The sequence below is a fragment of the Benincasa hispida genome, chromosome 6 (assembly GCF_027475165.1).
Source record: "Benincasa hispida cultivar pf3 chromosome 6, pf3_genome.v1.1, whole genome shotgun sequence".
Classification (NCBI taxonomy): Eukaryota; Viridiplantae; Streptophyta; class Magnoliopsida; order Cucurbitales; family Cucurbitaceae; genus Benincasa; species Benincasa hispida.
This window is the reverse complement of record NC_143483.1, coordinates 36,886,058-36,899,088: the sequence shown is the minus strand read 5'-3', so window position 1 is coordinate 36,899,088 and position 13,031 is coordinate 36,886,058. Positions and strand designations below refer to the sequence as shown.

Sequence of the window (13,031 nt, the reverse complement as noted above, 5' to 3'; positions counted from 1 at the left end):
CTTAAGGTAGAAGAACCAAAACATTAATATTACTTAACCAATTTTAATTAAAAAAAAAACAACTTCAAAGAACTAAATTTAAGATTTTTTAAAAGTGTCGGAGCTAAATTAAAAATTTATTAAAAGTATTGAAACTTAATTTGAATAATTAAAAGTAGAAAGATTAAAATGAAATGAATCCAAATTAAATGGTAGTTTGAAACAAAATTTAACGGTGTTGCAAAAATGAAAAATTTTAAAACATGAGATTCAATTAAAAATATATTTACATTTCATGTTTTTAATACTTTTTTTAATATGAAATTGTTGTTGTCAAAATTTACATTGGTTAGAACATAGAATACAAAATGCAGTTTTAAAAAACATATCGACCAAAATATAAAATATATATAATCGGCTCTAAATAAATCTTTGAAAACGATAATAGTTTCTTGATTGCTCGAATAATTTTTAGAACTATGGAACTTTTACAACACAATAACCTATCTAAACATGACTCAACTTGTATCTTCGATCAAGAGATCAACAATCCCATATAAGAAAAAATATGATAATTTGAATGGATGACTTCACTGTAAATTTTAATAATTTTCCTATTATTCAAGTACCCAAAAATTCACACAAAAACTCTCCACAAAATTACACTTTACCAATTAATCCACCTAAGAAGAAAAAAGATGGACAAATACAATGAATAACAATTTTAGAATTAATTATGAAGTGTATAACAAGACAACATTTTTAAAGCATTGTAAATATAGCAAAACCTACTCGTGGTAAATTGTAATTTTGTTACAATGAATAACACTTTTAGAATTAATCCATGATAGACTCTCATTAGCGATCGGTATGTTACAAGATTCTATTAGTGATATGGTTTATCACCAATATATACTCTAACAGCTGAATTTATATTTATAAATTATTTTGCATGGTGCTATTTGCTAATCCTATGGCGAAAAACAATGTGAAAGTTTGGGCTTAAAAGATCATAACGGGCCCAATGGGCCCAATATAGTCCAAGGCCCAAAAACACAATAGACATAATTTCTGTTATATAATTCCATTTTCCCTCTCAATCAAACATTGGTGAGGAATGCTGAGAATAAAAGCTTCTCCACATCTCATTTCCCGCTATTTCAATTTCAACAAAACAAATTCAAAACCAAGTCCCAATCGTCAAGCTCTTTCCGAAAAGCTCAATTCCTTCTTGCAACAATGTGTAAGCATCAAGCAATTGAAACAAATCCACACCCAGATGCTCACAAACTCAATTCACAAACCCAATTCGTTTCTCTACAAGATCGTCGACCTCAAAGATTTCGCCTATTCCTTGGATTTCTTCTCCAAAATTGTCGAGCCCACCGAGTACTCTTTCAATGTCATGATTCGTGGTCTCGCGAAAACTTGGAATAAGTCTTCTCTTGCCCTTGAACTCTATTATCGAATGAAATTTCTGGGTTTGAAACCCAATAAGCTCACCTACCCATTTCTGTTTATTGCATGTTCGAATCTTTTGGCTGTTGAAAATGGGCGGGTGGGTCATTGTTCTGTGATTAAACGTGGGTTGGACGAGGATGGTCATGTGAGTCATTCTTTGATTACGATGTATGCGCGATGTGGGCAAGTGGGTGATGCCCGGAAGGTGTTTGATGAAATTCCTGAGAAGGATTTGGTTTCGTGGAGCTCTATGATTTCGGGTTATTCGAAGATGAGGCATGCTGGTGAGGCTGTGGGTTTGTTTAGAGAGATGATGGAAGCTGGGTTTCAGCCCAATGAGATGGCTTTAGTTAGTGTCTTGGGGGCGTGTGGAGAGCTGGGGGATTTGAAACTTGGTACTTGGGTGGAGGAGTTTGTCGTTGAGAATAAGATGGTGTTGAATTCTTTTATGGGCTCTGCATTGATTCATATGTATGGGAAGTGTGGTGATTTAGTATCAGCAAGGAGGATTTTTGACTCTATGAAGAAGAAAGATAAAGTTACTTGGAATGCCATGATTACAGGGCAAGTAAATCACCTTCTCTTTGAATCAATACATTGCAATATTGTTGATAGATGATGGGTTAAAGATATGTTATCTTCACTGTAGTTTAAAAAGTTTCAATTTAGTCCCTTATATTTAAACAATTTTCAATAACAGCATATTGTTAGTGGATGTTATATACGGCTTATGATTAGTTTATGTGGCAAAGTGAATTTGCACAAGAACTTGGAGGAGGAATTAAGCCACTAGAGAGAAGAAAAGTAGAAAATTTTGACAACTTAAAAATTCGTAGAAGAAATTAAAAGATTTTTGTTCTTAAGTGGCCTAATTCTTCCTCTAAATCTATGCTAACTCATTAAGTATCATGTTATTAAGTCTACCATTAGCTACATTTAATTTCCTTTAGTGGAAATTTAAACGCAAGGGACTAAATTGAACCTATTTAAACAATGGGACTAAATCGAAAAAAATGCTCAAACATTAATGACTAAAGCATGTATTTAGTCTAGATAATATTGTCTCTGTTCCAAATTTTATGAAATCTTACTTTTTTCTTGTTCTCCAATCAATCAATTGCAGATATGCGCAGAATGGGATGTCAGATGAAGCTATTAAATTGTTTCAAGACATGAGAATGAGCAGTACAGCTCCAGATCAAATCACATTGATAGGAATACTTTCTGCCTGTGCCTCAATTGGAGCCCTTGACTTGGGGAAACAAGTAGAGATTTATGCCTCAGAAAGAGGCTTGCGAGATGATATTTATGTTGCTACTGCATTAGTTGACATGTACGCGAAATGTGGAAGCTTGGATAATGCCTTTAGAGTTTTTTATGGCATGCCTAGGAAAAATGAAGTCTCTTGGAATGCTATGATATCTGCTCTTGCTTTCCATGGCCAAGCTCAGGAAGCCTTGGCATTGTTCAAATCCATGATTAATGAGGGTGGAGCTGCTTCCCCCAATGACATCACATTTGTAGGAGTACTTTCTGCTTGTGTGCACGCAGGATTAGTTGACGAAGGACGTCGGTTGTTTCATATGATGAGCTCGTCATTTGGATTGGTGCCAAAAATTGAACATTACTCTTGTATGGTCGACCTTTTGTCACGAGCAGGACATCTGGAAGAAGCTTGGGACTTCGTCAAAAAGATGCCCGAAAAACCAGATGAAGTCATTCTCGGAGCACTACTTGGTGCTTGTCAAAAACGCAAGAACATCGACATTAGTGAGCGTGTAATGAAGCTACTCCTCGAGTTGGAACCTTCAAATTCTGGAAATTACGTAATCTCGTCGAGATTGTATGCAAATTTGAGAAGATGGGATGACTCAGCCAGGATGAGAATGTTGATGAAGCAAAAGGGTGTTTCTAAGACTCCTGGTTGCAGCTGGATTGATATCAATTCACAACTTCATGAGTTTCATGCTGGTGATGTTTTGCACCAAGAGTGGATTGAAATCCGTCAAATCCTAGACTTGTTGATTGATGACTTGAGGAGGGAAGGTTATATTCCTAATATCAGTCTTCTTTAGCTAGACTAATTTTCATTCATGCTCCCTGTTCTGTTCCATAAGATGGAAGTCCAAACACAATTTTTACGCCAAGGCATCGACATTTGCAATCTAGAGCTGCTCGGGCATTATATTTATACCTGTCCGAAGCCGAGAATAAATTGGTTCGAGGCTGAAAATCTCTGTAAGATTACTCCACAAATGTTCATTCTTCTTTGGATACGTTAACCCTCATGGCCCTTTATGTAGTTATATTTTGCATATTCATATAGGAATTTTGACTAGCAAAAATGCATACTGAGTAGTTTCTTTTAAGCCATACTAAGAAAGAAGCTGAGCTGAGGATTTACTATATGATTATTTGATTATTATGAAAAGAGCTGTGTACCTGTCTTGGCTAGTGGTAAATCAAAATTTGTACCAAGTTGGTTACATTCTCTCTCATTTTTTCTGACGTCCAAAGCTTAATAGGGGCATTTTATGTAGTTGATCAAGTCCTATACTTGAACTTTTGGTCAAAGGGATTTTTTTTTTTTTTTTAAAAAGTATTTTGTTAAACCAAATTATCTATGAACGAGAGAGGGGATCTTGAGGCTATGCTAGTATGGATGTGAAAAGACTTAGAAGTATTGATAGTTACTAATGGTAAGAAAAAATGTGCACCATTCTTTTGGACAGCTCAATCATAGGAAATCCAAAGTCAGACATCCTTGATTGGAAGCAATCTTAATTTAGGTGGCCACAAAATTTTTCTAGAAAAACATGTGAGTAAGGATAAAACATGTTGAAAGAATTCATGTTGGTCTGAAGGGACAATCTTCACTTTTAGGGCCCGTTTGGTTTAAGGTTTCATAGATGCCTAGGAATAAGATGTTCGAAAATAGGATGTCTGGAAATAAAAGATAATTGTGTGTTTGGTTGTATATGTGAAATGCTATCAGAATTTTATGAACAAAAGTTATGTTTGTATTTAATTTATGAAATTAAGCATGACAATTGTATATAATGTTAATAAATTAATTAATTAAACAATAAATATCATTCAATATATTAATAAAAATTAATTAATTAAGAATTAAATATAATTTTAACTATAAAGATTTGAAAATTGAGTAATTTATAATTAAAAGTGACCAATTAGTATATTTAAGTGATCGTTATATTAATTATAATCTAATACTTAATCATATTAATTAGGTTAAATATGAATAATTTTAATTTTAGTTAAATAATATAAGAAAATATATTTTAATAAATAATATATTATATAAAAAGTGAAAAAATATGATAAAAATATGATATGTTATTAAAGAATATTAAAAAAGAATACTAGAAAGAAGTTTTATAAAATATGATGGGTTAATAATGAATGGAGTAATAAAAATTAATTATTATAAATAGCTAACTAATTATAAAAAATCAATAATGATTATATGTTCATAATGAATGATCAAATTAAAATTAATCTCAATAAATAATTGCTTGATTATGGAAAAAATAATAAGTAGTCAATTATTGTTATTGAATTTTTGCATTAATTAATTTAACTAATCTTAGTTTACTAATTAAATATATTTAAGATATTGTTAATTAATTAATTAATAATTTATGTAAAAAAGTAATTTGCATTCATTTAATAAATTTTTATTGAAAAATAAGATAAGCAAATATTTTAATAAGTTATTATGAATTTATAAAATAAATATTTATATTAATTCTATTTGATATTAATTAATTAATTAATTATATTCAAAATGAAATTATATATAAAAGGGAAAATAGACGAAGGTGAGAAAAGAGAAAATCCATAGTTTTAGAAGAGAATAGAAAACATTTATCCATGGAAAATGAGGATGCTTGAGAATAACTAATTCCGAGTCAAAGTGTCAAAATCGTGAAACAAACAACCCCTTTGTAATAATTCTCCATGCTTGTGTCAAACGACCCCTTAGTAATAATTCAAGACATTTAGGTAGTGAAGTTAGCTCAATGATGTAGAACTAAATATTTAGTTATTTTATTTCATATTATCTTCTTAAACAAACAATAGTGTTTTTTTGCAACAAGTATATGGTCACAATATATATATATATATATATCCATTAGTTTAGTGATGGATCGTTTGACATTTTTTTTACTTGTTGCAACTATTTGTGAAGAAAGACATTTTGAACGAGTATTTTGAAGATTTGATTGTGTTATCCAATGGGAAATCAATAAATGAATCATGGTCTTTTGGCATGTATTGAGGAAATTCTATTTGATATCTTATATAGAGGAGTTATCATGTAGTGATTTTAGAACCAAGGATATTCTCAAATATTTGTTTTCTTTTCCTTTTTATAAATCTTTTGTTACTAAAGTAGTCACACAAAAGGTTTGATAAACCAGTACATTTTAGCTGTGAAACTTTGCATAATTATGGATGAATTAGATGAATACTAGTGTTTAAAAAAATGTTAGTTTGAAACTAATTTGAAAAATAGAGCAATTTTTTATTGAGATTTTTGTATGGATGACTTTTCACAAGCACCTTTGTGATTAATGATTCACCCCCTACAAATGTAGGAAAGAAATAATGCTTATGTCAAAGACCACTATTGCGTTTTATAACGTATCCCATTAGAGATGACTATGTTTATCTTAACCTTAGCGTCATCTCTATTGCGATCTTCATTTTTCTCATGCAATATTTATAATTTCGAGGAGCAAAGCTAAGCTCCAAAACTATACTTCTAAGCATTAAATTATAAATCTCAGCAAAGACAACACCAAAAGGAGACAAAGTAAAACTCATTGAATACAACTTCTTAACCAGGCCTTGCGCATCAAATCTGACCAATTATGCTAATACCTCATCACAAAAGGATTTTCCTCATCTTCAGGATATTCCATTACCCATCGTCCTCGATAAATTAGCAAACACGCAGGTCACCAGAGTTAGCAGGGACAAGGGCAATAGGTTTAGAAGAACTCTATTTAGGGATCCAAGGATGTTGAAATACAAGAGTTTCCCAAGGATGTCCCATGGGATGTTAGTCATCCTATCCTTTGTCTTGTCCTAGAGGATGTCTCTACTAATGTTGATTATGTTTGAATATATTTTCTTTATTCTTCAGATGGAATTTATCGCCTAATTCTAGATCAAATAAATTTAACGTTTCTACCAAATTTTGTAGTAGTGGTAGCACAGGACGAACACAAGAAACCAAGAGTTTCTCAATTAAATTGTTTTTCAGTCCTGGGGAGGAGTTGAAATTGCAGAAAAATTAAAGAGATCAAATTCAAATGATCAAACTATCTAGTATAGGTTTTGAGTTAATTCCCCAATTTTCAACTCAATCATAGGTCCATTGGATTGATCCTATATCATCTAATCTTAGCGAACTCACCAGGTGAGAGTCCTAATTATCTAATTAATCAATTCAATTAGATGAAAAACATCACAATTAATCTGGATTAACCACATTAAGATGAAGGAACTCACTAAGATGAATTACTAATAGGAAAAAACCTAACTAGTTTTTCAATGTAATTCTTCCCTAGGTTAATTAATTAATGTTTGTTGATATACACCACTTACAAGCTAATTTAACCTATTGCTACTTCGGATCAACATGCAATTTTATGTCACGTATTGCAAATTAAATCATAACGATTGATTATACGTCCTCAAGTAGAAATACAATAAAATATTATTCATAACTGAGAAGGAATGAAAGACAATACAAGAATTTATTATAAAACGATCTAAACCTTACAAGTGTGCAAAATGGGGAAAACTACTCTATGCCTAAGCTAGAAAACGTTACCTTAGCCCATAATATTCATGATGGACATCAAGGAGTTGTTTGAATACATCTTGAAGGAATATTCCTCGCGGAAGCGTGAGAACGCCGTGTCATTATTATTCAATTTTGAAAAACATAAAAAGAGATAAAATAAACTGAGGTAAACATCAACATCTAAGCATGCTTTTAATAAGAGGAAGAGGGAATAGAAACATCTAACCCTTGAAGACTATTTTCTGGTGCTTCCTCTCTACGTCACAAGACAACACGATTTTGATCTCTATCCGAACTCAACGTACGAAAAAACTTTCCACAAACACAGTAGAACACGTACAGAGAACACCACCAAAAGAGTTTCCTTACTATTCTCTGGTAAGGAATAAAGGATTGTGAGATCCTTATGCTTTTGGGTGATGAAAGGGACTTTACTTTACAGAGAAATTGAGAGAGATGGAACTCGAGAGAGATCTTTGTTTTTCTATCACTTTTTCACAACCTTGACACTGCGTTCAACCTTAAAGAGGAGATGATGGAGGGGGAGTTACAACTCCCCTCCAGTTAACGACGAATGAGAATTATTCTTATTAAATTTAATATATAAAATCTTATTTAATATAATTAAATTAATAATATATTTAAATATCGTATATTCAAAGTTTCATTTGAATCTTATAATGACATCTTCTCACATAGCCTTTAGTTTTAATATAAATCACATTCATATTAGTTTTAACCTATAGTATCTAAATGAAGTATAAATATACTACTCTCATTTTTTCAATAGTATTAATTATAAATCACATTTATAATTAATATTACAAGGTATTATATTAATTTGAATCTCATTCAAATATTTATCTTTCTTATTAATTATAAACCATATTTATAATTAGGAGAATTCTTATAAATAAAAAAATCCAAAAAATATTTACACTTTATAGCAAAAAGTACTTTTGGAACTTTTTGCTTTAAAGTGTAAATATTTTTAAATATTTTTTTATGTTTAAAAGGTCCCTTATAATTAACTAAAATGTATCAATATAGTTATATTAATTTGAATCTTATTTTATTGGATGTCCCTGAAGGGGACATTAATTTGAATCTTATTCAAATACTTATTTCTCTTATACATAGTATTAATTATAAATCATTTTTATAATTAACTATGTATGATAATGTATCAAATATACATTATACTTGATCATATTTATATAAAATTTTCCTTAAATAATTTGAACAATTCAAATTATTCCAAAATAATTTATTCCTTATTTTATTCTTGATGGGCTAGTAAGTGGACTTAATGGACCTACAGATTAGAAGCTCTAATGACACAAGATTAATTAAGTTAACTCTTTAATTAATTAATCAACATTAATTAACTGCAGGCCACTCAATTAAAGATCCACATTTGCACTTTTCATATTGTAGATATATTTTCGTGTCCATGGATATAACCAATCAATAGTAAGTCGACCCTTCATGAATCGCCTGTAATTATAGTTGGATCAAATTACTGTTTTAACTCTGTAGTTACATCTAACTCCTTAAGTACCACCAATTTATCCAATGAACAATTAGTTATAGTCCAACTATAAACAAAACCCCTCTTGGGCTAGTAAGAGGGCGAGGTGCCTCATTGTTCAAGACCCTGAATCAACTCTTAAGGGACAATACACCTACTTACGCTAAAGACGAGAATGAGTGAATTTCATCTTGTGTAGCTATGTTTCTAGCTCCCTACTCAGACAAATCTCCAAAATGGTAGGCTTATTGAGTCAACAAAACTAGCCACTCTCATCCATACAGACTAAAAGATTGTCCTCATAAACAGGACTTATAACCCACTAAGGATTAAGGTCGAGTCATCTATGGTCATTTTTGGATATTTGGTTTGTTGGCATTATAATTTTCTCTAAGGCAGTGGCTTTGTAGATATCTCAAATAAAGTACTATAGTAGGTTTTGACATCAGAATATTTTATTGCGAAATGATTTCCTAATCTGGAAATATTTGGCAGATTAATGTAGTTTGATATTTTCCTTTATTGCGACACAACTTATTTTCTCCTATTTAGGAGATGTTTCCTTTTTTGGATTCGTTTATAAAAGGAGTGTTATGTTATTCTTTTGATGAGCAATTTTTTATTATGCCGATCTGGATTTTTTAGAGCAAGACGTTTGCAGCCTTCGGTCGAATTGTCCTACATTGTAATCTTGCTCATTGCTCACTTTATTCTACTATGCAAGTTCTTCTTTCGTCGAATACAAGACTTTGAAGATTGCTATGGCTTAGAGGGAGTCTAAGCCCTATCTGCCAAAGAAGAGAGTCTCAGTTTTAGGGAGAACCTATGATTTAGCTTCGAAGAAGAGAGTTCTTCATCTTAGAGAGCTCCTAGGGATCATCAATGAAGGGAGTTCACTGACATTGGGAAAGATATTTTTGTGCGAGGGAATCTCACACATTGTCGGGTGCTGAAGTGTCATTGCTAATATTAACATACTTAGGGGGAGCTTAAGTTTAGTTTGAGAGAGAGTCTCATATCTAGGGGGAGCCTAGGTGACATGAGAGTTAAGCTTTATGTGAGCCACTGTAGTAGTTGGAGTATTACAGATAAGTACTACGTTATAAATTGCTTAGCTCTTTAATATTAGTGGACTATCTTTCCTGGGCGTTCAGCCCCTAAATATAGGTGTGTGTCACCGAATTAGGTTACCAGTTGTTGTGTGTCTTTACTTGTTTTATTGCTGTTGGAATTTTTTTGCTACAATTATTGTCAATGCTTCCAGCTTAACAAACACATATTGAGTGATGAGTCATCTTAACGCCTTTTCAGTTAGTATTAGAGTAGGCCACCTTTATCTCAATTGCTTCTATCATGGATGGAATTAAGGAAATAGGCTTTACCACTCGTCCATCTGTTCTTGATGGAACAAACTATTCGTACTGGAAAGCTCGAATGACTACCTTCCTGAAATTGATTGATAGAAAAACTTGGAAGGCTGTTGTATCTAGATGGACACATCCTATCATTAAGCTTGAGGATGGAAAAGAAATTTTGAAGCCAGAGGTTCAGTGGTCTAAAGAAGAAGATGAAGCCTCGTAGGGAAATTCACGTGCCTTGAATGCAATATTCAATGGTGTAGATCATAACATATTTAGAGTTATTAATACTTGTGTCTCAGCTAAGGAGGCACGGGATATCTTGTATGTTGCTTATGATGAAACACCTAAAGTAAAGATGTCTAGGCTGCAGCTGGTGACATCAAGGTTTGAGCATCTTAGAATGCACGATGACGATCCACTGTTGAATTCAATGTTTGGTTACTAGATATTCCAAATGAGTCGTTTGCTATTGGAGAGAAGATTTCAGAAGAAAAGTTTGTCAAGAAAGTTCTGAGATCTCTACCTAAGAGAGTTAACATGAAAATCACAGCCATTGAGGGAGCTCAAAACGTAACAAAGTTGAGAGAAGATGAATTATTTGGCTCCTTACTCATTTTTTAAATGTCCCTTGACGAGAAAGTTGAAAAGAAAAATAAGAGAATTGCTCTTCAATTAGCTATTAAAGAAGAGTTGATTGGTGACGATAACGATTCAGAAGATCTTTTTGTGGAATCGATTGTAGTACTTTCAAAACAATTTAATCACGTGCTCAAACAATTTGGTAAGAGGTCTGACTCCTATAATAATAAGTCTAAAGGATCTCAGAATAATAAAAACGAATCTGACAAAGTTTGTCATATACATAACAAATTGTATATAGGAGCCAAACTGGTCGTAAACACAGTCTGTCATATACATAACAGAGTGGTCTTACGACCAGGAACTTTAAGTACTATGTATGAAATATGGAGAGTAGAAAACCTAATGTGACATATTTTCATGTCTTCGGACGTGTTTGTTACATTCTTGTTGATAGAGAGGCTAGAAGAAATGGGATTTCAAGTCTGATGAAAGGATATTTCTTGGATATTCCTCAAACAGTCGAGCTTATTGTGTCTATAACAAACAAATTCATACTGTAATGGAGTCTATTAACGTTGTAATGATGATGATGTTACTTCTCTTGGTTCTTCTTTTATTGAAGAAGAAGATCTCAATATCGCTCCAGTTGTTAATACTAATGTGCCTAACATCTCATCTAACATGTCGACAAACATGAATTCAAAAAATCTTGTGGAGATTAACCAGAATATTGTCGAGCAGACAAATGCAAGCAATAAGCAACGTTCCAGCAGGGTTTGTAAAAATCATCCCCTTAGTAGCATTAATGGGGACCTGGAAGATGGAGTAACAACCACAAGAAAGGATAAGGTTAATTATCTTGACATGATTAACAATATTTGTTTTACTTCTCCTGTTGAACCAAAAAATGTTAAAACATCAATCTTCTAGGTCCATAAAGTTCCCTTACTAGCTCACTAAGGTTAAAACAAGATAAATTAATTTTGGATTAATTTGAATTGTTCAAATTAAGAAATTAATTGTATGAGATACAATGTATATGGATATATTATAATATAAAGTTAATTTGAATAAGATTCAAAATATACTTTATTATATGAGAGAGATAAATATTTGAAAGATTCAAATATCAATTAATATGAATAGGATTCATATTAAAACTATAAGTTAAATTAATATGATCAAGATTCATATTAAAACTGTATGTTACATGAGAGATATATATTTGAATAAGGTTCAAATATCGATTATATGAATAAGATTCATATAGAAACTATAGGTTAAAATAAATATGAATTCGATTCATACTTAAATTATAAGTTATAAGAGAGGATTATATTTGAACATGATTCAAATATAATTTAAGTTAAATATATGATATTTAATTTATTGATTAATTAATTGTTTATTTAAGTAATATATTAAATGAGATTTAATATATAAATTAAATTTGAATAAGATAACTCCCAACCTAAACTATGCTGGTGGAGAGTTATAACTTCTCAGTTTAACTCCCCTATCTTTTTTTGGCTTAATGGAATAACTTTCCATTCTGTACGTTTTATAGAAAAGAGAGAAGAAAATATTCATACATTTTTCCTCTCTACACAACAAAAAATCTCTCTTTCATAAAAAGAACTTTATAGAAAATTCCTCTGTGAAGTTCCTCTTTCCTTCTCCAAAATGAAATCCTATCATCTCGATCCTCACTGAAGAATAGCAAGGTTTCCATATGGTGGTGTCTCTGTTCATGGTTGTTCTTGAAATTACGGAGAAGGATTTCTTGAAGAAAGTCTTCAAGGAGTTCGTGCAAAGGAAAAAATTGAAGAAGGTCTTCAAGAACATGTCTTCTTATCTCTATAAACAACATGCTTATGAATGCATGTTTATCCTCTTCTATTTTTTTCTTTGTTTTTCAAGTTTTCCAAAATAGAATTCACTGGTTCACGCATTCACACACTTCCATCGAGGAATTCTATTTCTTCACAAAAAAAACGTAATTGGGTCTTTATGCTTATCGGGAAGATTACCTGGCAAAACTATCTCTTATTTAATATCCTCTCATTTTCCTTCTTTTCTGAGACTTCAACCCAAAAATTCTTGCCCTATCCAATAGGGCTCTTGTCCTCAGAAGACCATTCAGAACTCACCTCTTTCTTAAGTGATTCTCCCTGAGCAGCAGTCAACCTATTACGGAAAGAAGCACGAGGGATGTTAGCATTAAAACCAAGAGGGGGACAAATCTTACCATATATCTTTTTGGTCGGGCTGTCCACTT

At 31.8% G+C, this 13,031-nt stretch overlaps 1 protein-coding gene across 1 annotated transcript; it reads left to right on the top strand.

Moving 5' to 3' along the window:
• The first annotated feature begins 1,085 nt into the window (after window positions 1-1,085).
• Window positions 1,086-3,926, top strand: LOC120079468 (Pentatricopeptide repeat (PPR-like) superfamily protein). Its single transcript, XM_039033663.2, has 2 exons — window positions 1,086-2,004; window positions 2,564-3,926. The coding sequence occupies exons 1-2, from the start codon at window positions 1,097-1,099 to the stop codon at window positions 3,513-3,515; spliced, it is 1,860 nt and encodes a 619-aa protein (XP_038889591.1). The 5' UTR covers window positions 1,086-1,096; the 3' UTR covers window positions 3,516-3,926.
• The last annotated feature ends 9,105 nt before the right edge of the window (window positions 3,927-13,031 follow it).